The 26,742-nt window shown below is 53.3% G+C and overlaps 1 protein-coding gene across 1 annotated transcript in view; it reads left to right on the top strand.

Annotated features, from left to right (window-relative positions):
- Positions 1-26,742, top strand: part of ZNF423 (zinc finger protein 423) — a gene marked incomplete at its 5' end in the record, with an annotated part of 329,842 nt that overhangs the window by 82,914 nt on the left and 220,186 nt on the right. The window contains one exon of the mRNA XM_080828089.1: positions 25,227-25,427. Within this exon, the coding sequence (XP_080684215.1) occupies positions 25,227-25,427 (201 nt within the window). The remainder of the gene's footprint in view (positions 1-25,226; positions 25,428-26,742) is intronic.

A 26,742-nucleotide genomic window follows, 5' to 3' on the forward strand; every position in this document is an offset into this window, starting at 1 on the left:
CTTTTTTAATATTTGACTGGAAACTATATATTTTTTTATTTTTAAATTTTTAAAAAAGATTGTATTTATTTGCCAGAGAGAGAGAGAGAGAGCGAGCGAGAGCGAGCACACAAGCAGGGGGAGCAGCAGACAGAGGGAGAAGTGGACTCCCCACCGAGCAGGGAGCCCAATGTGGGACTCGATCCCAGGACCCTGGGATCATGATCTGAGCCAAAGGCAGACGCTTAATGACTGAGCCACCCAGGCACCCCCCAGAAATCTCTTTATAGGCTCAGCACAGTGAAAGAGAACAGGACTAAGGGGCGACCTGTTTCATTGTAAGATGAAAAACAGATACAGATGCCCCACAGACCAATTTAGGACTGAGGGAATTCTTCTAAGCTGGGTTTAGAGATGGAATTTTGCCAGCCACCCCAGAGGCCCATAGCCCCCTTCCTCCTTCCAGAAGTGACCACTTGCCAGACTTTTATGACAATCACTTCTGCGCATTTCTTTAAAGTTCTGTCACCCAAATGTGCGTTCCTTGCCATTATGCTTTAGTCTTGGAGTGTCATTCTTTAAGGATATCAAGGGAGTAATTTTTTTTTTAAAAAGGCTGATTATTTAAAAAATCTTTTATTATTTATTTATTTATTTAGGAAAGCATTTTATTTATTTATTTGAGAGAGAGCGAGAGAGCGTGCACAAGCAGGGGGAAGGGCAGAGGCAGAGAAGCAGGCTCCTTGGTGAGCAGGGAACCTGTTGCAGGACTCGATCCCAGGGACCCTGGGATGATGACCTGAGCCAAAGCCGACACTTAATCACTTAATCGATGGAGCCACCCAGGTGCCCCTAAAAATCCTTTAAAACAAATCCCTGACATGGATCCTTCTGACGTTGAGGTTCGTGCATAAACAGTTTTCCACTGTTGGCAGGTGTAGGTGGGACAAAAGGGACGTTCTAGTGCTTAACATACAGCAGGCATCCACTCAGGGTTTCACAGGTGGCTGGACGGGCCAGGGAGGCCGTGCTGTCATTGGTGGGAAGAGGTGACACCGTCCTGAACCAGGATGATGGTGGCTGGAAGGGACCGACAGCGTGGAGGGGAGGAGCTGATGCCTGCTTCTGAGTGTCGGGCTGCACACCATCCTTTCTCCAACTTGTCATTTGTGACCTATTTCCCCATCAGAGCATTTTGGGAGACTAATCTCCTCGCACCTGCTGTGGCAGGTGAACTGAGTTTGCGGTTGGGGCCATCCAGGGTGCACATGTGTGTCTTCGAGGCCGTCTTCAGAATGGATGGCGAGGGGGTGTTTCCCGCGGAGGGAGGCTTCTTGCCCCTCCACCCAAGAGGAGAGGATCCACGGGCAGGTGACCACATCCCTGGCTTGGTTCAAGCTCCCAGGAGTCCCAATACCGTGCAGAAATGTGTCGAATTCTAGAAGTAACTGGCAGATGAATTCCATGCGATTGGGACATGGTGATTTTAAAATGCTGGTAATTAAACCGTGTTAACCTTTGGTGGGGGCCGGGCCGTCCTTAGCACTCGGGGGCTCCTGCTGTCCTGGGAACTTGCTTCAAGCAGGTGGATGACAATGGCATCCTCTTAGCCGGAGCTGGCGGGGCTGCTGTCCTCGTTCGTCTCACAGGCATATAGGAAGCCCCTTCCCCGGGGCGGGGGAGGCGGCCGTGATTATGTGAGCGTGTTAGAGGGTTCCCTTAGCTACAAGTTCATTAACTCCCAAGCGAGAGTAAATAGAAGGAGAATAGGGGAGATGTTAATATAACCAGTTATTAAGTTGAGTGAGTGGCAAGCGTTAGAAACCCATGGAATCCTCAATATAATATTGAAAGGCAAGAAAAATACGACTTGTGAGATTGGAAATTTTTGGCCTCACGTACCTTGCACAGTGATGAAAACTCTATTTTGTCTTTGGCATGGAGGGGCACAGCGGCGCCGGGTCTGGCCCCTCTCCTTGAGGAGCTGCAGGTGCCTGACCCAGTGTTGCGTAGCGGCAAAGACGTAACTGTCGTCGGTCGTTCGGCACGTGACAAGAGATTTAGAAGACACACAAAACAGCCACATGCAAGATGGGTAGTTTCTTGTGTGTGGTGACACGGGAGGAGATGTCTCACGGACCTTCCCCTGGAGTCTAGAGCTGTGTGGTCTCTCAGCAGGACATAGGCTTCTAGAAAGTTCCACATGTTTTAGGAGAAATCTCGAAAATCACATGGCGCCGTGGATTGCGGCTTCTGAAGCCCGTTCCTATGTGTGTCCACCCTCCCTACATCCCCCGCTTGTGCCAGAGCCGCTCGCGAGCCTCCAAACTCAAGATGGTTGTTGTCCCTGTGGGCCCCTTCTGTCTGTGCCCTCTTTCCCACATTGTCAGAGTCCCTGACCTGGCAGTGCCCTGGGAGGCGGTGACCGGCATGACCACTTCCCTTCCCTGGAGGCATGCCGGCCAGCTCTGGACAGCCTTCAGGAGGGATGCTGGCAGGTAAAAGCTGGGCTGGATGACGTGGTCTTTGGGGTCCCTTCCAACTGAAGTCTTCTCTAGATACCTCCAGGGATGAGCTGGGACCACTTGAGCCATAGAGCTGGTGGGGAAGGTGATCCTGAGGGACGGCAGTGCCATAGACTTGGCTGTGACAGCTCGAGGCTCCTTGCCTTGGCCGTCTAGGGAATGCCAGGTTTGGCCTCCACGAGGCTAGTTGTCCTCCGAAGACTTGATTATCTTGTGTTGCTTTGATTTTAAGATGTGCATTTTGTCAGAATCCACCATTTCTGCAACTGAGCAACCTTTTGGTCTATGCATCTGTCTGATGGAATGACCCCCCATCCCTTCTAGAACAAGCCGGCATTGAGTTGGTGGGTGTCCTGCCTTTGCAGCCTCTTTGACCTGAGCGGCCGTGGTACCTGGGGCTGGGCGCCTTTGTCTGATACCCACTGCTTCCTGGGCACCAGGAGGTTTGAAGAATCCGGAGCTCCTGGGACGAGAACACCTAGCCCCGGACCTGTGTGCTCCCAGCCGTGGCATCCCGGGCCTGCTGCTTTCCCAGACACAGCTGTGCACACACAGACGGAGGAGGCAGTCAGCCATGGACAGCAAATCTGTTCTGAAAACCCTGGACACCGAGACCTTCCAGTCACCTCTGTGGGCTCTGCTCTCATCTTGCTTAAATCCCGCATTTGCTTTTCCTCCCTCCCTTACAGACCCTTCATTGCGCCCCCACACCCCCAGGGCTTCCCACCAAACACCAATGCCTCCTGCTTCCAGCCTGGCCATGGCTTCTGCCTCAACTGACCATTCACCCGGTTCCTTTCTGGTCATCCCAATCTCTTTGGAGGCTGGGCTGGCTCTGGGTCCACTTCCGACGGGCTGGGGGCCTGGGACAGGACCCGGCCCGTGGCAGGCGCTTCGGCCACAGTCATTGGCGGGTTGAATTGACGGCCCTATGGCTCAGAACTGGCAGCTTTCGGGCATTTTATGATCGTCCGCAGCCGGGCAATGCAGCTCGAGGATTAAACCGAGTTACGGGTGAGAACTCAACTCTAAGAATGGCTAATTATTATTATTATTATTTCTTAACCAACTGCAATTTACAAAGGGAGGGAAGGAGACACAGAAGAGCACACCCTCTAAACGAGGGTTAATTAGAAGTCTTCCCGATAGCTAGTGCTTGATCAGCAACAGAACAGCATGTAAATAAATCTAATTTCCCTCCAACTCAACTCGTCACAAGCTTAATTACAGCAGCCACAATGTGTGCCTGTGTGTGTTTTTTTCATTAGCGAAAGAGGGTCATTATTAGCCGTGTCTGGTAAGAATTATTGTGAAGAGCCCAGTTCCACCCTCGATAGGTGTCCTCAGAGAGCAGAGAGGAACTTTCCGTGTGAACTCCAGAGTTTCCAATTAAGGTGGCTTGGAGGAAGCAGGAAGCGGCAACGCAAATTAGAAAAATATTACAGGAGGGGACAAGCAGGCGGGCGAGCCAAGGAAGGGTGCTGGGAGCCTTGGTTAATTACTGTGTGGAAAAAGAGCTCCTTGTGGGGGCCAGGCCTTTCTTTTCCCCCCATTGCCCCTTGCCTGCCCCGAAATCTTGGATCTCCGAGACCCTTCTGAGGTCCTTGCTTACATTCTGGCTGGCTGGCTCCGCTGAAAATGAGACTTGTGGGGAGGGGGTGTGGTGGGGGAGGGGTGGGGGAGGGCTCGACCACTTCCACCCACCTCTTTCAGATGGCTTTTCACACCTCCCTCCCCCTCCTGCCGAGGGGAAAAGCAGGGGGAGACCACGCCGTCACCGCCAGGAAGACTGCCTCACTGCCTCACTGGACGGCTGTTGTGGCAGTGAGCGTATTGTTCTAGAAATAAATAGCTGAAAACCCCGAGTCAGAAATGAGTTGACACAAAGGAAGTCGAACCCTACAGGCCAAGTTCCAATCGTCTTCAGGAAGTGCCCTTCCCCGGGGCAGAGTGGGGTGGGGAGGGTGGCCTCTGAGGGAGAAGTTAAGTCCAGTCTGCCTGGCACTCAGTGCACAATGTCGGCCAAAAGAAGTTTTTCTTGCCTTCTCATCCCGGCCGCCATAATGATTCTCTGTCTCATTAAGCAGCAGAAGGGGCTGCACTCGGTGGTGCTGGTGAACCTTGAATGATCCAGAGATCAAGGCGCCGCCCAAATTCTGTTGTGTGCATCCCAGCTCCTTCCACGATGTCTGTCCCCGGCTGTCTGCTCACGGTGACAGAAGCTGGCTGCTCCCGGGCACAGGGCAGAGGCAGATCTGGCAGCTCTTAGAAAGGGAGAGAACCTGGAGCCCCCACCATCCAAGCCCCTCCTGGTGCCAAGGGTCCCCAACATGTGTTCTTCCAGGCTCTGCTTGAACACCTCCAGCGATGAGAGGCTCATCCTCTCCCAAAGCAGTCTGGGCCCTAGTGGCAGCCTGAATCATTATATTTATTGAGCACTTATTGGGTGTCAATAATTACTTAATTAAACTGACATTATTATTTTTTTTGAAGATTTTATTTATTTGACACTCACAGAGAGAGAGAGAGAGATCACAAGTAGGTAGAGAGGTAGGCAGAGAGGTGGGGGGGCGGGAAGCAGGCTCCCCGCTGACCAGAGACCCCGATGTGGGGCTCGATCCCAGGACTCTGGAATCATGACCTGAGCCGAAGGCAGAGGCTTTAACCCACTGAGCCACCCAGGCACCCCTAAACTGACATTATTGAGACCCTCCTCTAGGCCAGGCAGTAAGGACTGCTCAATGACTCAAGGGGGAGATTCCTGCTGTCCTAGAGTTTACATTGGATTGAGTGTCAGGAGACAATAAACAAAGGTGTAAAGTTGTGAGTGCTTCTGGAAACAAGTAATTAGGGTGATGGGATGGGGTGTGCAGTGTCGCTGTCCCCTCTCTTTGGACAGGGAGGAGGTATTAAACCCAAACTTCTGGCCCTGTTTTTATAAAATCCTACTGGACCTGGCCCTCACCCACTCATGCTGACCTTTCTATTCCTGAGCCTCTCAGCTTGCTAACCCCAGGACCTTGGCACTTGCTGTGGGTTCCCTCCACCTTTCCATTGTCTGGTTTCTTTGTGCCATGTAAGCATTTACTCAAACACCGGTTCCCAGAAAGGCCTTTGTCATGCCTGTAGTGATATTGCCTCTTTGCCTGTCATCATTTCCTACCCCATGGACCATATTTCAGTCCCCCACTCTGCATTTATTGCCACCTGGGATTTTCTCCCTTGCTACCTAGTGGATTTTGTCGGTGCTGCTGACTGCTGCTCCCCCAGCCCAAGGACACTGCCTGGCGTGGCACACATTAGGCCCACAGTTACGAACTGTGGAGCGCATGAGGCCCACGGCTCTCTCATATCATCCTCACTGCACCTCCCACACTGTTGTCCTCCCATTTCACAGAGGAAGAAACTGAGGTTTGGAGAGGTTATATAGCTCAGGTGTACAGCTCATGAGCTGTGACACAGGGCTGCCTCTCCAGTCGTCCACGGTCAAACCCATATGCTCTGACCACACGATGAGTTGATGCAGGTTCTCCACCGAGTCCGCCCCACAGGCCCTGGTTCTGTGCCTGTCATTCTCCGGGACCAGGCTCTGCTCGCTCAGAGCCTCAGTGTCTGTAGACAGTTTTCCTGCTTTCCTCACTGCTCCCTTCTTTTCCAAAGATGGGATGTTCAGAGAGAGATCCAGGACTCGAAGTCTCTGATGATGCTGCCATTGTCAGGGGTGGGAACCTCCGGGCCCCTGAATCGGTCAAACAGCTGGTGCCGGGGCTAGAAGTCCAGAGCGGCCATGCGGGCAGGAGAGCACATTGCCACCGCGTCGTGTCTCGGGCCTGATCCTGGCCGGGTGGGGTGGGGAACGGCCACTGACGGGGTCCCCCCGGTGGGCCTGGGGTCTGTGGAAGCACCAAGCCACCTGTTTCAAACGCCTTCCCAGGCTATGTCACTGCCACGTGGTCCAAGTTCTTGGGTTCCGAGGCTGAGGCATGGCGAGCAGGGTGGGTGACATTGTCACACAGGTGTGGCCCCTCAGCCCAGTGTTGTTCTTTGGGGGCTTGATCTCTGAGAGCTCGGCCAGGCAGGACTAGGGTCCTGAGAGGAGCTTGCTACTCTTAATTTGCTACCTTCCTACTGTGGCGTCTTGGCTAAGATCCTTGCCCCCAGGGGCTGCAGAAACCTCTTCAGTGTCCCTCTTAGGTGGCACTCCGATCTTTCCAAGGTTGTAGGCAGTGGTTTAAGGGTTCTGAGATCGGGACTCCAGGGCCTGCCTGGGTAGGCACCCCCACCCCTGCCCCCAGGTCTGGCAGAGCTGGGCTCTTGTGGCCGATCCTATCATCAACTTGGTAAGCAGAGGCCATGCGTGTGTGGTTCTGTACTTTCTCTCCTGACCCCTTGGAATACCAGCATGGTTTTCAGTATAATCCCGTCTTCGATAAACCAGAAAACTCAGCCGACCGTGGTTAACGGTGGGTTTCGAAGCGTCATCTGACCTCACCGCCGGTGGCCGGGCCGAGGTGTTTGCACGCAGATTGCGCGGAACGGGTCCTGCTAAGCCAGCACTCGGATGTGCGAAGTGTTTGCCAACGAGTTGGGATCAAGCTGAATCCTGGTGTGGAGGTTCTCCATCTTTCATTTGTACACACACACCTGCCATCTGTCTTCAGTCTGGATGTTTCACGTTTACCCCAAATCGAGATGCTAACGCTGGTTCTGGGCTCTTTCCGGTCGTGGTCGCATCCAGGAGTTGATGGCGTGTCCGCGGGCCTTGGGCTGCTCTCCCGAGTCTGCACTGCTGGTATACCAGCCTACGTTCGTTCTCGGAATGGACCTGATTCTCTACCACCTCTGGGCCCCTTTGGGCTCCATGCTGCTTGGCCAGAATGCTCTTCTCTGTGTGTGGATGGGATGGTTCCTTTTCCTCCTTGGCCGCTGAGCTCCCGTCCCCCCTCAGCAAGGCACTTTACCCCGCTGGAGCTGGCCAACCCACATCCCGTCCCCCTTTGTCATTTCCTTCAAAGGGCTCATCACGTGCAGGAAGGATTGTGCCTCTATGTATCTGCTGTCTTCCTCCCAACGGAGGCTATGTCTTCCTTCTTCCCTGCTGTGTTTGAGGACAGTGACACATCATTGACACCTCATAAGTCTTGGGAAATGTTTTGTGCCTAAATGGATGTACCTTAAATGCTCCTATGCGTCTCAGCTGGAGAGGAGCAGGGGCTGGCCCCGGGGTCCACCGCCTTCTTCCTGTGGCCGTGGGTGCCGGCGCTGCTCTGTGATTCAGAGCCGGTAGTTGGCAGAGAGAGGGGAAGGCGGCTCCCCGAGGAGCCCGCTTCCCAGAAACATCCAGCTCACTTCCCCCACCTGGGCTCCCCTGAGGACAGGACAGTGAGGGGCTCCCGGAAGCCCTTCTGGCTTGGCCCCTGTGAGTAACAAAAGCCAGGAACCATCCCGGTTCCATGCCCAGGAGAGGGGAAACCTCCTTTGCTGGTCGTTGGAGGAAAGAAGGCAAAGAGGAAGCCACCAACTGAGAAATCCCGGAGTGGGCATTTGCTCGTCTTTGCCTGGGATCAGTGGGTGTGAGGAAGAGGCCCCAGCTGGACTGCCCTGGGGCTGCAGAGTGTGCATGCTTGTGTGTGTGTGTGCACACATGTGAGTGACAGCCGGACGGGGATCTCGGGCCCCTCTGCAGGGTCATGGGCTGAGGGCGGCCTTCCCTTCAAGCTTGGCTGCCCACACTGTCCGCCACTCGCCCCTTGTCTCCTGTGCAGCGGGAAGTCCAGGCCCAGAAGATTTTGAAGAGAAGAAGGCCAGGCCCTGGGACCATGCCGTCCCGCACACCTGACTCCGCGCTGAGGCCCAGAGCGAGTTTTTGTCATGGGAGGTCAGCTCCCTGGTGCAGTGTGGTGACTGACATATCATGTTGGAAGATCGTTATTATTTCCACTCCGTTTTAAATACACGTGGACAGTACTTAACGACCGGCATCCTGAGGCTGTTTAAAATGCCGGTTTCCGAGCCCCATCGTCAGAGAGAGGAGGCTGGCGGGTCCTCTGCATTTTAATAGGCCCGGCCTCCAGGTGATGCCAACCCAGGTGGCCCTTTGACCTGTACCTCCAGAAACCCATGCACACTCGTAGAATCTTCTAACGCAAAGTCACAGGGTGAACCCATTTGCAGATTTGGAGATTTGCAGATTTGCAGATTTGCAGAGTGAGGAAGTCTTTTCTAGGAAAAATGAACGACCGTGTCCCCCCGCAGTTCATTTACTGGGGCCTGTTTGTATTTTGCAAGGAGCTGGGAACCTTCAAGTTTCCTTCTAGATGAAGCTTTAAAGGCAGACTCTAAAAGCTGTTCCTGGAACAGTGGCCGTGATGCAGGGTTCAGGAAGAAGGTCTCACAGCGGTGTGTGGCTCGGGATCCCGGTCTCATGAGATGATCGCTGCGCTGGTCTGTGAACTTGTCTGTGCCTTGTTTGTCAGAGAGCTCGCCGTGTGGACCTCGGGGTGGTGAGATAGCCCGTGATGGCGACTGTTTTCTTGATGCTTGTCTGTCCGACATCGTGTCTTCCACATCGGTTGCTGCTGTCTTTGTAATCAGAAATAAGACAAAACTTCCTTTTTGTGGGAAGGAAAGAGACTCAGAAATACAGAAGTGGTTCTGGGGAAGAAGCCAGGTGGGAGCCCTGACTGGGCTGATACCCTCTTGGCTTCAGCCCCAGGGTCTGGAAATGGGGGTTCCTATGGGATGTCTGGGTGAGTCCCAGCTTGGGCATTTCCGGGCTGCGCTGGTGTTTCCTGCCTCCACGTTGGGGTGCCTGTGCCCAGCTTAGCTGGGGTCTCTGTGGGGTCCCACTCCCTGGTGTCCGTGTCTTTGGTGGGTCTTCGTGCTTCTGGTCAGCCTTCTGGGGTGTGCCTTGGCTTAAGAAAGAGGTGACAATCCACCTGCCTTATCTCTTAATTTAATGCAGTGGAGCTGGGATAGCAGCACCTGAATCATATGGAAACTCAGCATTGACCCCGCAGGCTGTGGTCAAGCCGCGGAATGGACTTCACTATTCACCCCGTTCTGCCCTAGGGGGGTGAACCTAGAGGATCTCAGAAGCCGGTTCTGGGGAAGCCTGTTCACGCTCAGACAGAGCACCCAGCTCTTGGAGACTGGAATCCCAGCTCTGCCACCCACCACCCTTGTGACCTTCCCCTCTCTGGGTCTCAGTTTCCCCGTCTGTAACTTGAGGCCAGAATAGTACCTACCTTGCGGGGCAGAGGTCACAGTGGGTGCCCGACAAGATGGCTTCGTTTTCTCTGCTCCCTGCACAGAAAAGGGGCTTTGCTGCGTAGATTTCCAGACATGGTTTTGAACTCTGACCCTGACTGTATCTTGGCTATAGCAAGTGATCGTCTGACATTGCCTGGTGTGATTTCTTAGCAACCAGCTCCTTCTGGCCGGCCCAGCCATCAGACGCTCTCCTATAGAGAGAGTTCGAGTAATTTTTTCCATGCGATGTGTGCTTATGGAAGGGAGCCAGGGATGGGTTTTAGGCAGTACCTGGATCCTCCTTCAATTAGACTGTTTTCCATTCTCCTCTCCCCAAAGGTGGTTTTCCAGACTCAGCCGTGACTCACAATCTCAGCCTACTCACCGGCGGGTCAGAAAATTGGTGAGAAGTCAGAGTTGGAGCATTGATTTCTTTTTTCTTTTTTTTTTTTTTTTGCCACGAAACTGGAAAAATCTCCATTTGCTTAAAGATGACTAGCTTGGTGTTTGTCCAGCAAAGGGGTCTTGTCCAAGAGGATCTGCTTTAAGGGGCACCACGTTCATTCAGCCCCATGTTCATTCAATCGTCCATTCATTCATTCATTCATTCATTCCCTCAGCAAATAGTTATTTTGCACCTACTATGTGCCAGATGCTGGTGTGGATGCTGGGATTCTACAGTGAACAAGACAGACAGAAGTTCCTGCTCCAGAACCAAGTCCTTACGTGCCATATAGTTCTTCAAACTGGATACTCCCTCCTCCACCTGCATCACACTGGGTGCAGGGAAGGAGAGGAGGGCCGAGGCAGGACACGCACATTTGAGACCTGCTGTGGCGCTGCCACTAACCTGCCACGTGACCTGGGAACGATCCCGTAGGTGTTACGGTCTGCAAAAACCGTGGATGGCATTGACTCCGTTCCCAGCCTTCTCTATCAAACATTCCCCAAGTCATGCACCATCTGAACAACTATTCAGCAATAGTTTTTTTTTTAAATTATTATACAGTATTTCAGATATGTAAAAGAGAGTAACGACCACTCAGGGTATACCCTTCGATTTGAGGGACAGGACACCGTGGGTCACCCTTGAAGCTCCCAGTGGTGCTTCTCTCCCTCTGTCTGGGGCTTGGCATGTACCATTTCCCTGTATGGCTTTCTTCTGGAAATACGTCTGAACAGTATAGACACGCTCTTGGCCCATGTTTTAAACTTCCTGTAAATGTTGTCATATTTTACTATATTGTCATAGCTTATCTTTTTCGTTTTTTTATTTGCCATTGTTGGTCTTCAGCAACTCGCTTTCCTTCTCTCTCCAAGTCTTGTTTGGGACACGGATCCTTGCTGATACTTGTTTCATTGCGGCGTGGGGCCCACTCTGTGAGTGCACTACCCTTCTTGCGCCGTCCGTCTTCTCCATGGGAATGTAGACACTGCCTCCCTCTTTGGCTGTTGTCAACCATGGTGAGGTGGAGAGCCTCACAGCGAACTTCGGTTCAGGAGCATCTAAGCATAGTAACCTTGACGTGGGATGACTGGGTCCAAGGGCGTGGCTCACACCTTGTGAATCCCTCTCCACCCCTCTTCGCATCTGTCCATCAGCTCTGCTCTCCCTGTTGTCACGTTAGGCACATCCTTTCCCTGTGGTTCCAGAAAATGTGTTCTCTCAGTAGCCCCATTTGGGTCACGTGTCTGTCCCCGATTGGCCGGGTCTCTGGCATCCAGCCCCCAGGGAGCCTCCAAGGGAGAATGGGAAGGGTGGCCCCAGGGCACATCAGGGTGGGTGGCCAGGCTCGGGGGCGGGGGGCGGGGGGCTAACCCCTGCTCAGGGTAGCCCTGCTCAGGGTAGCCCTGCCCTGTGCTGTTTCGAGGAAGTGGCTCTCCTGCCTTTTGTCCTGAGCTGTCTTAGAAAGTACCAGTCTCTTTGGAAACAGCAGTGAGTGAACAGATGAAAAGGCCCTAGGTCTCTGTCTCCTCTTTGATTTACGAGTACCACCCAGGGCAGTGATCTGTGTGTGCTTTTCAGAGGTGGGAAACTGAGGCTCCTACGGGTCCCAGTAGATCCCCGGAGGTGTCTGTGGGGCCCGTTGGACCTGGGAAGGTAACTCTGCACTGCTCCTGAAGCTTTCTCCCGGCTCTCGGCTCCTGGAATGGCTCCTAGAATCAATCCTGCCATTTTACAGATGGGAGGACCAGGCCTGGAGCTGGAAGGGCTAATGTTGCCCCTTTGTTGTTTCTAGCTGTTCATCTAATATCCTTGACACAGGTGACAGGTGGGGAAGCTCAGGCTCAGAGATGAGATGACTGGACCGGCCCAAGGTCACGTCGAGATTTCGGGACAAAAGTCAGAGAACAATGCAGGCCACCTCCTTGGTTCCCACCAATGTTGCTTCCACCTGTCCTCATCGTAGCCTTGTTTCTCTGCCCCACAGGGTGCCAGTCTAGCTGCCCAGACCCCACCTGTCACCTGCATGGGGCAAGGAGAGAGTCCACTGGGTCCCTGTCCCCTCCAATGCAACACCTTGGGCTCCCCACAGAGAGTCCTCTCCTGTCTTTGATGCAAATTCTTGCGCTTTCCTGATAACATTCTGGGCTCTTCTTAACGCGAGGGGGTCAGCTGCGAAGCATCGCGGCAATTTATAATTCTTGAAAATTCTGTTTGGTGACATGAGTTAGCATTTAATAGACACCCGGCCACCTCCTCTCTCCCTATTGTGACAAGCTCCTGGCAGAATCCTTTTGAGACTCAGGGTAATTGCACCACGCTGGGAACGGGAAGACCACGTTGCGCTTGAGTGCGTCTCACAAACGTCTCCACAATAGACCGTCAGGTATGCGTTTGCTTGGCTTCAAGGTAATGATTTAAACTTAATTTGACCCTTGATGAGGAAGCCCGTGTTTCTGGTCGGACGCAGTCTTTCAGTTTGGGCCTGCCTGCCATGCCTTCAATGGTAACACAAATAATTCCTTCATAACAAGTGCCTTTCAGAGGATGTCTGCCGCTGACAGCTAATATAGAATTATTGCCCCTGAATGCATTTCTGTAATTACTTCCCAGAGATCTGTCTTTGTGTTAGAAGACATTTCACACTTTAGTAACATAAGTGTTTTGGGAGAGCACGAGCAATAATTAGGAACAGTCTTCCCGTGAAAATAAACCTAAAAAAATTATAAAAGCTAATGCTAAAATTGGTTAGAGTCAGGGAGGAATCTCATTTGAATTTGATTCATGTATATTTATTCCAAGTATAATAACCTTTCCGGTATGGAAACTTTTATTATTATTTTTTTTTAAACAAAAGCAGTAAGGATACAGAAGAGCCCGCTTTCTAATTTTTTGAGTGATACTGACACTGAAAACTGATTAAAAGTGACAAGTTGCTTTGAGACGGAATAAAGAAGCGTAATCGTGGAGCCCTGATAGGAGACGTTCGCGGTAATGGAAAATGAAATGATTCACAGTGTGATCAATAAAAAATTAGCAGCATTTAATAAAAGGTTTCTGCTTCATGTTGACTAAAGAACATCGCAAGCCGTTTGACATCCGAGTTAAGTGACGGTTTGAGGATGAGCGGGGGGTGCGGGTGTGCGCGTGCATATAGATCACTCGGATATTGGCCATTGCAGAGGAGGCCGCCAGGCCCCTGGGGTGGGTCTGGAAGTTTCCTTTGCGCTGCCCACTTGACCTTTGATCTGTGGTTAATTCTCTCCAGGTCTCTCCGTTCCTCATTGTGTGGGAATGTTTCTCCCAAAGCAGGCTCCCCTCGGCTTGGCGGGAGTGGGCCCAGTGCACCGCCCACTTAAATCCACCTCCTGGGAAGGGGCGGGGGGGGGGGGGGAAGCCCTGCCTGAGGGTCGGCCCTTTCCATGTGTTGTGTGGGCCGTTGGCTTTGTTCTGTCAGCTGTCTCAGGATCTAGGGTTTTTTGTTTGTTTTTGTTTTTGTTTTTGTTTTTTTGGAAATTTCTGGAATGTCTTACAGCCTGCTTATGGGACTTGACACCCTTTTGTGGGCCAGAGGGAAATCCGTGGAAAGCTGGCAGGCCTTAGCGAGTGGGTGAGGTTAAGCGGGGAGGGACGTCTGTGGTCTCCCAGAGAAGCCCTCTGCTCGCAATGGGCCCTTGGAGGAGTGGGGGGCCTGGCCCGGGGTTTCAGTGGGATCCGGCTGCTGGCAAGCTGAGCGTGCCACCATTTGGCTTCTCCCACAGTAGCAACAACACGGTGAGAACCACTCCATCAGACACGCTCCCCGTTCTCCAGGCGCTGCTTCAGTATTCCCTGGAACGCTGCTGCACACCAGGCTGTCTCCATGCCCAGAAACTTGTTAATTTTTAAAGACTTTACACAGCATTTCCACTGTGGCTCCCGGGCCCGGATGGGAGACTGAGGTTGGAGGGTCATTGGGGAGGGCCGGGCGGCAGCCGGGGAGCCTGGGTGGGTGGTTCCTGAGGACCAAGGGTGAGGAATCCCTGCCACCCTCTGCATCTTGGGGCGGCGGGCAGGACTAGGGGCCTGTTCCTGGACTTGTGCCCGTTTTTGACCCTCCCCAGAGATGCCCAGCCTGGAGCTGGGTCTCTGAGTGTCAGAGTAGGAAGGGCCTTTCCAGATGGTTTTGTTCCCATGTTCACTCCACAAGTATGTATCGAGTCCCTGCTCCGGGCCCGGTCCAAGGCTGGGTGCCGGGTGGGGGGAGAGGCAGCAAGATGAGAGAGACTCTTGTTGACCCGACCTGCCTGGGGTCTGCACACTGATACAGGAGATGGTCAGGGGTCCTGCAAAGAAAGGGCTGTGGCTGTTGTGACCAGAGCAGGGAGGAGAGGTGCGTAGGGAGTGTCCCGAGCTCATGGGTGACTGACCCTGGGGGGCTGAAGGTTCACTGTACTGGACCACGGACAGTGAGGGCGAGTTGACTGGGGGAAATTTTGCACGTGTTCTGGTCTTGCAGTGGAATTCCTAGAAAGCACTGCCCTGTGGGGTTCCACAGTCTGAAATGGACAGAGTGGGCTTCCCTTGATGCATCGGAGTTTTGCCCTCAGGCCGCCCCCAGTCCCGCACCTGCCCCCGGGACAGGGATGAGTCGCTAAGGTGCACAGTTTTAAATACTGCTGCCCCACGGTCCATACCTTCATTTACAGATGGGGGGTGGCCGAGCTCCAGGGAGGGTGGGAGGTGCCGGGACTCCCCCAGTGACCTCACTGTGGTCCCAGGACTCTGGGCTCCGTCTGCATCACCTGTGTTTGTCTTTGACCCTGAGCCACTCGCTCAGCCTGGCAGCTGGTGCAGTCTTAGGGGCACACAGCCCTTCCCTGCCCCCTTCTCTTCCCCACAAGGGGCTCCTCTTTCCGTCCTGGCCGCCAGGGGGTGATTTGTGCCCCAGCAGCCTTGCCTTGAGTCTTGCTCCTGGACCGGGAGCAATTAGGAGCGCCAGGCCACGGCGCTGGCCACAAATTAGCTGGATTTATCGAGCTCCCCATGCTGCCCTGCCGCCCTCCCTCCCCTGCCTACCTCCGGCCCCGCTCCTCCATCTCCTCCTTCCCAGCGGCTGTCGGAGACCAAACATGACAGCGAGGAGAGGGCAGAGTGGTCACAGCCTCAGGAGGTCCCGGCGCACAATTTTCATGGTTCCAGGGTGGCTTTGTCCGACCGCTCCTCATTACTGCATGCGGCGAGATCAGTTTTATTAAGATGGTGAAGCTCGGAGGAGCGACACTGTTAACGACTTGCTGGAAAAATATAACCCCCCCCACCTTTTGGTGGGGGTGACTGTGATTGCTTTTTCTTCCCTTCCCGCTCCATCCCTCGCTCGTTCCCTCCTCACCTACCACCTTTCTCTTTCTGCTCCTTCCCTTGCCCATCATAGCCGGGAGTCGGGAGCTGGGTCTGGGGGCAGCCACCGCCTCTCTCTGCCTTTGGGGTTGGGGTCAGCACTTGAGGATCCTCTGGGAGGGTCGTCATGCATTCGTCCTACAGGTATGGGCCCCAAAGCGCCAGGAGCTTTTGATGGAATGTCAGCCTTACCCCGTTCAACAACTGTGGTTTTGGTCTTCGATGTACAAACGGCACCGAGAATAAGGACCGGCACGCAGTAGGTGTTCAGCAAACATTTGTTGACTGACTTGATGTGTGTGGTGTTTGTGTCCCAGCTCTTGGGGAATTTGCTGCCTGCCAGGGCCCTGGGTGGCAGAGACCTGGGGCGACCTGAGCAGGAGACAGTGATATCATCCTCATTTTTTAGGGGAGGAGAGCGAGGCCCGGAAGTGTAAGCCACTGAGGTCACACGGGGGAGGACTTGAACGCAGGTTCTAAGTCTCCAAAGAAGGGATGCTTCCCTCGCCACCCAGCGAACAGGCTTCCTGTCTGGTGGAGAAGGAGCAGAGTGCCATGGGCTCAGGGTGCCCGAGGCTCCCGCTGGACGTGCTTCACGGCAAGGGCCACCCAGACTGTATCCAGCCCTCCAAGGCCTATTGTTTTGTCCACGTCTTGCTTCCTAAAACTTGAAGTCAACATTTAAAAATCCAGGGATGTCACGTAAAAATATGGATTTCCTTGTTTAAAAAAAACAAAACAAAACAAAACAAAACACAAAACAACAGAAGTCAGCCGATGTAGCTGCACTTGGCATCACCTTTCCTTATGCTGATCATGGAGATAGAGCATTTGAGTAGGGGACACTCCCTTGGGTGGGTGTCTGTCTGCCCCAGCCTCCCCCACCTGATCTACTCATTTGTGTAACAGTAGAGGGCACTGGAGTTGTGAACTTTGGTCCAGTCATGGGCTGAGTGATGGGGGAGAGGGGCCTTGCTCACCCTTTTGGACCTTGGTTTTGCCTTCTGTGAAATGGGTGTCATTACATTACAGATGTTACAGGGTAACATCTCCCTTGTGGGGCCACGGATCCCTGGGTAAGGGATGCAAATGAATTAGAAGATCTGATCTGAGGAAAGTGATCACCATCCTCTACACTGCTAATCATTTGGGGCTCAGGTTCTAGAATTCCTGGCAACTAAAGAGGACCCCCTCCGGAAGATTCTATCTAGTCCTTTCTATGGTCAGAGAAGGAGGCCCGGTGCCGGGTCCTGCATCGTCAGCCGGGGAGGAGCATCCCAGCAAGGCTTAGTGTGGTGCAGCCAAGTCAGGTTCAGCGTCTGACTGACCGTGGCTTTGAAATTCCATTCACAGTGCCGTCAACACTGACAGGGGAGCAACAGGCGTGCGCCCCCCCCCCCCCCCCAGACAGCCATCCGGAAGTTGCTTCCTTATTTAAGAAGCGGAACTTGGACAGCAAATTATGTGTTAAAATATTTGCCTACAGCTCTGCTGCCAAGGGGACCCTTTAGGCTGAGTGTTAAATGTTATCCTGCTGCCCGCACTGCAGATATTCCAGATCTGAAGATAAATAGTGGCTGCCTCGTGGAATTTGGGGCCAGCCACGGATGCACGAGCAGAGTGTCTAATTGGGGTTGGCAGGCTCCTGGCCCAGCCCCTCCCGGCCTCCATCCCACCAGCCCAGGCATGCATGAGAAAGTGCTCGCAGAGACGGTCCTTCCCTACAGGCAGAGCCCAGCAGCAAGCTCAGGTTAAGCCAGGGGTTCGACCCAGTGCCCAGGTTCTGAAGGTGCTTCCTCCCACCCTGGCCCTGGGGAGCACACTGCCAGTAAAACCCTTCTTTTTTTTTTTTTTTTTTTTTCCTAGGAAACAGGCAGGCTGTTAGGACGGAGTATGCATTCTCTATTACAGAAAAATGTTGCTCTAGGAAAAACACTTTGGAAATGGTAGACACCTTCCTAGACTAGGAATTCTATTGGGATCCCCACAACTATATACAGGGGGAGCGCGCAGGAGAACGGGCTTGTGAATTGCAAAGTCAACGTGTCTGTACTGTGAGCCCTGGGGGTTGGGTAGGACAGACCCCTCCCCTCCCCGGCAGAGGTCCCACTGTTTCCGGGAGGAGGTAGGCTTGTCACTTATGCAAGGTCACGGCGGTGGAAGGGGCAGCCCGGACATGAGCCCAGGACTGTCCTCGCCCGCTCCAGGGGATTTTCTTTTTTCTTTCTTTCTTTCTTTCTTTCTTTCTTTCTTTCTTTCTTCTTTCAAGATTTTCTTTATTTATTTGAGAGAGAGAGAGTGAGAGAGAGCATGAGAGAGGAGAAGGTCAGAGGGAGAAGCAGACTCCCCATGGATCCGGGATCCCGATGCAAGACTCGATCCCGGGACTCTGGGACCATGACTCGAGCCCAAGGCAGTTGCCCAACCAACTGAGCCACCCAGATGCCCCCAAGGGGTTATCTTGTCTGTAAGGACGCTTTTGTGCCTTTGGGTGGCCCTGTGCCCGACATTCTCCATCCTTAGGAGCCGAGGAGGCTCTGCTAGAACTCCCTTCACGCTCTGGCTCCAGAGTAAGTCATGCACTGGTTTGAGTGATGACAGCACCAATAAGACCAGATCACGGCCACGCTTCTCGCGAGTTTTATTGTGCGCCAGGTATCATGCATTGTATAATCTTACCACATTACAATAATTGAACTTAGATTTTTCTCCGGGAGGGTGAGGGACTTGTCCAAGGTCCCCTATCTGGGAAGCTGCGGCCTGTGGGCTTGAACCCAGACTGGTTGGCTCCATAGTCTGGGAGTCTTTTCCGCTCTTTGTCCGTCGTCCAGACAGTCCCTGGAGCGTGACTCCGGCTGTCTGCCCCCGGTGTGTGTCGTTGCTTAATGAGAGTCTGTAGGGCAGCAGCTCGGCCCCGTCAGCCCCGCGGGACCCGGGCACAGCCCTGCCTCGTGCTTCCTGCACGGTTGGGCTCCCCGGCTGAGCCCTGGACGTGCCTCAAATTCACTGTCCAGTGGTTCTGGTTGGTGTGGGGGTGGATGGTGCCGCCGCCCTTTGAAGTCCGCTCGGGAGGGGATGAGAAATGGCGAGGGGCGGTGGGGGGACTCTCCAGTCCTCTGGGGGCAGACTCATCTGCCTTCTCACTGTCCCCTGGCACCATTCCTGGCTTCTGCTTTGCTCTCCACTCCCCTGCACCCTTGCCGCGCACCTTTACCTCTTTCCGCCTGCCCGGCCCAGCCTCCTCTGGGCTCCTCTGAACCCCACGGGGATCCTGGCCTCACACGTGATCCTTGCATCCACGGCCATCCATGCATCCGGGCGAGCCTCACCCCCACCTGTTATGTCTTTCATGTGCAGGCTCTTTACTGACAATAAGAAGTCAATGTCAGGTAGGGGAGGGACTTGCTCAAGGTCACTCAGGGGCGTGGTGGGGGTACTGCAGTGAAGACTGGGAGCTGGGCCCCTGACGGCCGGGGGGCCCAGGCTGCCGGCATTTCCCACCTGTACCTCCCTTCCGGCATCCGTGGGTTCATATATTGGCTCATTCGCCAAGCCCGTACTTGCCAGACTCCATGTGGGCTTTGAGGCCCCCCAAGATGAATGAGGCTGGAGAGCACCCTGTATGTGGTAGCAAATGTGTGCATGTTACGCCTGGCATTCAGTAGATGCTCAATACATGTTTGTGGGATGAAGGAAAGAATGAATGACCATGTGTGATTACCGGCACCGGATATCTCACGCCTCTGGAGCTCTGCCCTTGTTTTCTCTGCCCTGGGCCTCCGGCCTCCACTGGGCAGGTACTCAGCCCTGGGGCCCTAGAGCTGGGACCCCCGCTGGTCCCTGGTTGGTTCTCAGGGTGCGCAGGGCTGACTGCTGGCTAGGGGAGGGACCCCCACAGTCCCTCCCAGGAAGAGAAGGGGCGACCTTCTTATTGAGGTCCCTGCTGGCTCTCGCGCTGGCTGGGGCCTGGGGCCAGAGCCAGGAGACCCTCCCTGGTGTTCGCAGACTGAGCTTCCTCCCCCGGTCCTTGGAAGCGGTGAGGGCCCACCTGCCCTGACTCCTGAGCTCCAGAAGCCTCACTGAGAAGGCAGGAATTGTTCAGTTCCCAGACCTGGTGGCCTGTGGGCAGCCTGCCCCGCCCCCCTGGGGCTGATCCCCTTTCCCGTTCTCCCGGCACCGGGCTCAGCCAGCTGTCCCTTGCTTGGCTCTTCCACGGACATCCCCCTTTTGCCCTCCCATGCGGTGGTTAAGGAGTTGAGTTCTGTACTCAGGAGGCCCGGGTTTGGGTCCAGCCCTTCCCAGTATGTGTGACTTGTGGGTGGGCCTGAGCTGTGGCCTCAGCTGCAGAGTGGGGATGCTGACCATACCTTTTGCATAGGGCGGCTCTGTTGAGGTCACAGGGTGTGAGTGTGGAACAGTGCTGTGGTCAGCATCACTCAGGGTGTGGGAGTGGGGAGGGGCGTAGACAGAGCCACCTCCCTCTATTCCTGACTTGGTTTCTACTACCTCTTCCCTCAAGAGGACGGGCCCCACTTTTCTCGCTGGGTGTCTCTGCCGTGCACCCTTTCTGTAGGGCCCCACTTGAATGAAAGCCCTTTCTCGTGGGCAGTGGTTCAGTGAGGCTCTTTAGGCCTGGGGTAGGGCAATTCACTGCTTTCTAATAAAAAGCGGTGAATTGAGAGGGTTTTGTTACTCCTCTCTTTGCTCCTAGAAAGTTCCACAAACCTGTATCTTGGGCTCAGGGACTGTGGGGTGTATGGATGTGGTGTCATGGGGCCCACCGGTTAAGCATATCCTCTGCCTCCTGCTTTGAGGAAGAAGCTGGCAGGACAGAGTGGTCCCATCATACATTCGGTTGAACCAATTGAGGTGGCCAATATTCGACTTCTTTGACCCATGAAGATGGCAACTTCGTATAGTTCAACCTAATAATACTTATCGCTTGTGTTAACATTTGGAGACATGTTTCTTTGAAACCGATCTTTTCATTCAGTTGAACATTGACTGAGTCCCCACCGTGTGTCTGTCTGTCTCAGGAGCTGGGGAGACAGTACCGAGCCCAGAGCTCCTGCCATCATGGAGCTTGTGGTCTGGTAGTGGAGCTTTCCAGCTGTCTGTTGCTCTCTAACAAACCACCCCAAAACTCAATGGGCTAAAAGCAACACTTATTATTTCACATAGTTCTGTGAGCAGAGTGGACTTGGTTGGGGGTCCCCCTTGACATTTCTCGTGTATTTGCCTTGTGAGTGGAATCTGCCGTCATCTGAAGGCTCGTTGGGGTTGGATATCCAAGATGGTGCACTCCCACGGCTGGCACTTGGTACAGTTGGGGGGGCTCTGCTGGTGCTGTCCACTGGAGCAGCTACACTCTCTCCATGTGGCCTGGGCTTCTTGTGGTATGGCAGCCGTGGTCTACGTGGTAGTGTTCCAAGAGACCAGGAGGTCCTGTGGAAGTGCAATCCTTCTGACTTAGCCTCAGAAATCCCAGAACATTGCTTCCATTACATTCTAATGTCAAGGGAGGCACTGCGGCCAGCCAGGCCAAGAGGGCAATTGTGGAGGGGAATTAGATCTCTCTTCCTGATGGGTGAATGCAGGGTCTCAGTACAGAAGAGCACGTGGGATGGGAGGTGTTGCTGGTGCTGTCTTTGGAAAGTGCAGGGTGCCACAGGGAGGGGGGGAGGAAGAAAGTTAACCCACGAAAGCATGAGTGCACATTGTGCCAAAGGGAAAGGCACTATGGGGAAGGAGGACTGGGGATCCATGTGACATTGGTGCTCAGGCCTGGAGGGAACCCTGTTAGCTGGGGGCAGAGTCCTGGGGGAACAAGGGTGTGAAGCCCTGGGCGGAACAAATTGTAGTTGAAGGGATTGAAAGAATGTCTGTGTGGCTGCGGGGTAATAAGTCAGTGAGGTTGGCAGAGCCCTTACTGGACCTTCGGGGCTGGGACAAGGACCCTGCAGGTGATTGTAAAGGGTTTACAGATTGCTCAATGGTTTTTCATCGAGTCTCTACCTTGGGGAGACTGTGTAGCTGGGTGGTTAGGCGTCAGACCCAGCTGTGTTTGAAACCTGTTCCTGGTGGCCTTGCTTTGCACCCATGTCCTCAGAGAAGGTTCCTGGCATGCAGCAGGTGCCCCAGAAGTGCTAGCTGCTCTTGGTGGACTCCTGGCCAGAGGAGGGCCCAGATGCACATCGGTGTGCACAAGGGTGTGCATGTCCCAGAGCAACTAGGCTGTGAGTGGTCCAGGGGCCAGTGTGGGGCTGGGGAGGTGGGGAGTTCTGTCCACGGGCTCGGTGACCCCCCAGGTCCCCAATCACACCTGCTCAGCTCTGGCCTTCCCAGTCAGCCCCCAGGAGGACTGGGGTGGAGCCGAGGGAGGGAAAGGCTTCCAGGGCCTGTTCTCTGGAAGTCCTTCCCAGCCTCCGAGGCCCGTGGGGAGAATAATAAGCTGCTCAGCCTGCTGACTTTGCTTCTTCCGGGAGGAGTGGTTGGAGAGACCAGCGGGTCACCTGTCGTTTGGGCCCCGAGATCACAGTGTCAGAAACTTGGGGCAGGACTTGGGGTGGGGCCTCCGAGCTCTTGCTTTCTCTGTGCTCATTGGGGCAAGGACTCGCAGGGCTGGATGGAGGCAAGACCCCGGAGGGGAAGGGCTGCCCCCGATGAGCTCGAGCTGGATCACCATAGGAGCGAAGGTCCATCCATTCCTTCGACCTCTGTGGGCTTCCCGAGTAGGTGCTCCAGGAGGGCCTGGAAATGAGGAGACCCCAAGAGTGTTGCAGGGGATAGCTTTGTCAGAGCTGTCCCCTCCTGGGCCTCGGGGGGGCTTAGAGCTCCAATAGACCCCAGGCCTGGGGGAAGGGCGTGCTGCTTCACGTCAGAAGTCCCCTGCATGGCTCTGGATGACCCCCTAGAGCCTCTGTTTCCTCCTCTGCAAATGGACAAATAGCACCGTTTACTCTTTTCCCCTTGTGTGAGGTTCAGAGACCGCGGGCAATGAAAGTACTTTGCGGGGAGTAAAGCCCAGCCGGATGAGGACTTCCTGCTTTGAGGTCCTGATTCTGCTGCCGCCGCAGAAGGCCCCTCCAGGACTGGGTCTTCAGGGGGCTCCTGCTCCCCAGCTTCTTCAGGCCACTGATCTTCTCTCTCTGGCTTCCCGAGGGGCAGGCTGGCGGGCTGTGCGACTCCCCCCCCACACCGCCCCGGGACCTCAGAGGATGGGGGGCCTCCCACCTTTGCTTGCCTCCCCTCCCCTGCCCCTTTGTGCACGGCCACCTTGCCTTCCCATTAGTAGATAGTGGCAGGGGAGGTGACAGTTCCTTAAAACAGATTTATACTCTTGGATGACTTTATGGGTTTTTGCCTTATAAAAACCCAAGAGTTGACATTCTGATTTATCTACTCCTGAGTCAACAGGATGTACCAGATTTAAAGAGATCAAATGCATTGTAATGTTTGTGGTTCCAGTTGTAGATTAGATGAGCTATTATGGAAAGTGCTGCCAAGTAAATAGGGCCAGGAAAAAAAAAAAAGTAACAAGGGGATAATTTAAATATGTCTATTAAATTGTGTGTTAAGTAAAGTAGCACAAGCGTGGTGCCGAGTGTAACTTACTATCTGGAGAGCTGGTGTGGTAGATAAAGCCGGAATGATGCTTCTCCCCCCCCCCCACCCCTTCAGAAAATTTTTTTTTTTATTAAGGAAAGAGACTGCAAACTAGGAAATTCAGAGACGGGCGCTTGCCTGTGTAACCGTGGTTGTGTGATGACTTATAATATCGAAGGCTCCAAATGATATTTCTCATTTCTTTGCTTTCTATTTCTTGTCGCCACAGCACAAGCTGATCAGATTTCCTGAGATAAATATGCTGCCTGGCTTTTAATGGGATTTCTATATTGCCAGGAGTTGGCGTGTTCTGATCATAGAAGAACCTAAAAATTGTACATCCCTTAATTGGTAAGAAGAGAGATGTTGTGATGGGCCACAAATGGAAACATTGATTTTTACTGCCTCCGAGCTGTTGCAAGCAGCGTGTCAGGCCACGTTCCCCGCCACGGAAGGCGGCAGCTGGCGCTCCGATGAGCTGATTTGTGTTCACAGGTTCCTGACGTTGGGTGCTTGGAAGTGCGCGTTTTGTGCAGATGGGAGAAATAGAGCCCTTACAACATTATCTGTTTCTAAATTGAAATATTTACAGGACTGTGGTTTCCACCTTGAATCGAATGCATTCTTTGGTTCATTTTTCTTTCTTGCTTTGGCGACTGGTCCATGGGGGTTTAGAGATTGTGTGTGGAAGGCGTTGGCTGTCACTGCAGTGTTTTAAGCGACACGCTCGTGTGCACACTTGCGGGTTCACGCACCTCTTTACATATGCGTGTATGTTTGCAACGAGGTTCTTCCACTTAATAGAGATTTCTCTCTTGAGTTCACCTCAGTGCTGGTTTCTGGATGCGTATATTGTTTTCCAGGAGACACCGTGGATTTCCCAGTTCAAGTCTCTGTACTTTAATGAAGAAGTTTAATCCACTGACATTTATTGGGATTACTGATATCGTCTCTGTGTTTTAGTTACCATGATTTTTTTGCACTTTGATTTACAAGTTCTTGATATGCCCTATTAATCTCTCAGATTGAGGCTGTGCTCCGTTTCCCAGCTGTGCAGGGAAGGGCAGTAGACAGGAGTTAGGATGTCTAGTTAAATGTCTTTGGGTGCTCTGGATATCAGATCCCCCTGCCTGGGTGTCAGGTGTGTCACCTATGAAATGAGAATAACAAGGCTGCCCCACTCTGTGGGCAGGGACAGGACTACATGATTGTGTGAGCCCCACTTAGCTTTGGGATGTGCAAGCCTGGGAGAGGGGACTATGCATATGTAATTGTGGCTTTGAAGAAGCATGTGGAACACTACATGAAACATAAGGCATCATTATGGTCATTTTCCCGTACAGTTTGGCCACTTGTCTGCATAGTGCTAAGTACAGAATAGGTAATTTATTTTACAGAAATTGGCCGGATGATTCCAAAGCTGGTTCTCACTGTCTAGACTGTCTAGACTGATCCCCGGCCATGAGTGAGGGCTCAGGGGCAGTTGAGTTTGGGATTTGACTATCCGTGGTTTTACAAATGCACGTGTTTCCTTGATTCCAGGATCAGGACATCTTTGCAAAGAACTGAGCCGACATCACCACCCTGGGAGGCTAGTGGTGTGGCCGGGAAACTTGGCTAAGAGATCTCCCTTGCTCTTAAATTGCAAGACTCTGGGGGGAAATGAAATGTTTAGGTGCTTTAGGAGCGACTAATGGAGGCTCTGGAGAAGTGTGTAAGAGAATTGGGTTTTCAGGAGACAAAATGCGAAGGCATTTTCACCTCCGTGATGGGTCACGACCCCCAGCATCCATGCGCAGGGGAAAGATGACAGGAAATCCCCCTAGAAGATTTGCACCAAGAATTAAAGAATCTAGTTGAGAATTATGGCACTGCACGCTACAAAAAAATCCCCATATATTAATATACTGAGAGGTGTCAGGAATAATGGACCCTGGGAGGTGGAGTAATTAAATGTATCTTAATAAATGCCGGGCGATTCTTTTAAAACCCTTTCCCAAGACCCCGTCAGCTGACATGGACTGTATTCTTCCTGTTGGCAGGAGGCCTGGAAGGAGAGCCGGAGTGTGATCGGAAAGCCAGCCGCGCGCTGGAAGACAGGAACAGCGTGACAAGTCAAGAGGAGAGAAATGAGGACGATGAAGACATGGAGGATGAGTCAATTTACACCTGCGATCACTGTCAGCAGGACTTCGAGTGTCTGGCAGACCTGACGGACCACCGGGCCCACCGCTGTCCTGGAGGTAATGTTAAATAGCGCCGGGATTCTGACAGGTGGTTATACGGATAATTGGACATAGCAACAGCTTGAAGCCTCAAGTGAGATTAAAGAATTAATAATGTAATTTTACAGTTAATGTCATTTTATTGTGGTGTCTTGGGTACCCTGTATCCGCCTTTTAAATAAAATTAAAAATAACAGCAACAGCTTTCTGGCAGGCAGGGAGTCGGGGGAGGAGCCTGGTCATTCCTCCCCCCAATCTGCCATCTCTAGAGTGTGAGCCCGAAGCAAGTAGGGTCTGCACCCTGGATTTCTGCAAGGCCTTTTGGAAACCCAGCAATTAAGAGGTTGTTAGTGCAAAGTTAAGTAGCTTAAGTGTGGAAAGCCACGTGAAGGAGTGAGCTCCGAGGCCGAGCTTGGATGGGACAGGGGGAATTTCAAAGGCCGACAAGAGCCCCTCCAGAAAGGGACGTGATTCCAGTCCTGTGCTCAGCCATCTGCATCTCTGAGGAGGAGAGGTGGCTTGGAGCTCTTCTGCCAGACCTGACTGTGGCCCTGTTTCCTTTGACCTGGAAGCCTCAGAGAAAGGGCCCAAGGCCACGGTTTTATGGGAGCGATTTAAGGCGTCATGAGACATGTGTGTCTGTGTGTCTGGATCCTGGGGGGTGGATGGAGTGGGAGAACGGGGGCCTGTGTATTGCCTTGGGTGTGGCAGCCAAGCTTACAGGGGGAGGGGGCTGACATAGTTTCAGGCCCCGAGCGGGGAGTCCAGAACATCTGTGGTCCGACATCCCTCTCCACTGTGTCTTTGGTTGCAAGGCTTTGGATGCTGGGTTGAGGAACTGAAATCTTAGACAGTATTCCAAGGGGAACCTGTCTCCTGTTTTGGGGGGGTGGGAACATTGCTGCTAGGAAGCAGGTTGGGGCTCAAAACTCTAGCTTCTTCTACCTTACATGCCTTTTTAGAAGTTTGAAAGCCAAGTGTTTGGGGGAACTATGACTCTCCCTCTAGTGACGGCTGTACCTGCACAGCTTTGGTGAGACAAAACCCCCTATTCTCAGCCTCTGGAGGAAACAGATAACCAAAAACAGTGGACCCAAGAGGATTCTTACAGTTTTGGACTTTTGGGGGGCTCAGCAGACCAAACCCCAGTCATTTGGAATTTGTGCTATTTCAACAACAGGCAGAGGCGATGGCCAACTTAGAAGCTTAGGATCAGAATTGGAGGATATATGGGGTTGGCTTTTCAGGTCCCCCATTTCCTGAGGGGAAATACTGAGGCATGAGAGGGGGCGGTGATTGACTGAGGTCACCTAGGGATTTGGTGGCCGAGCCA

The sequence above is a fragment of the Martes martes genome (genome assembly GCF_963455335.1).
Source record: "Martes martes genome assembly, chromosome: 17".
In the NCBI taxonomy this organism is placed as follows: Eukaryota; Metazoa; Chordata; class Mammalia; order Carnivora; family Mustelidae; genus Martes; species Martes martes.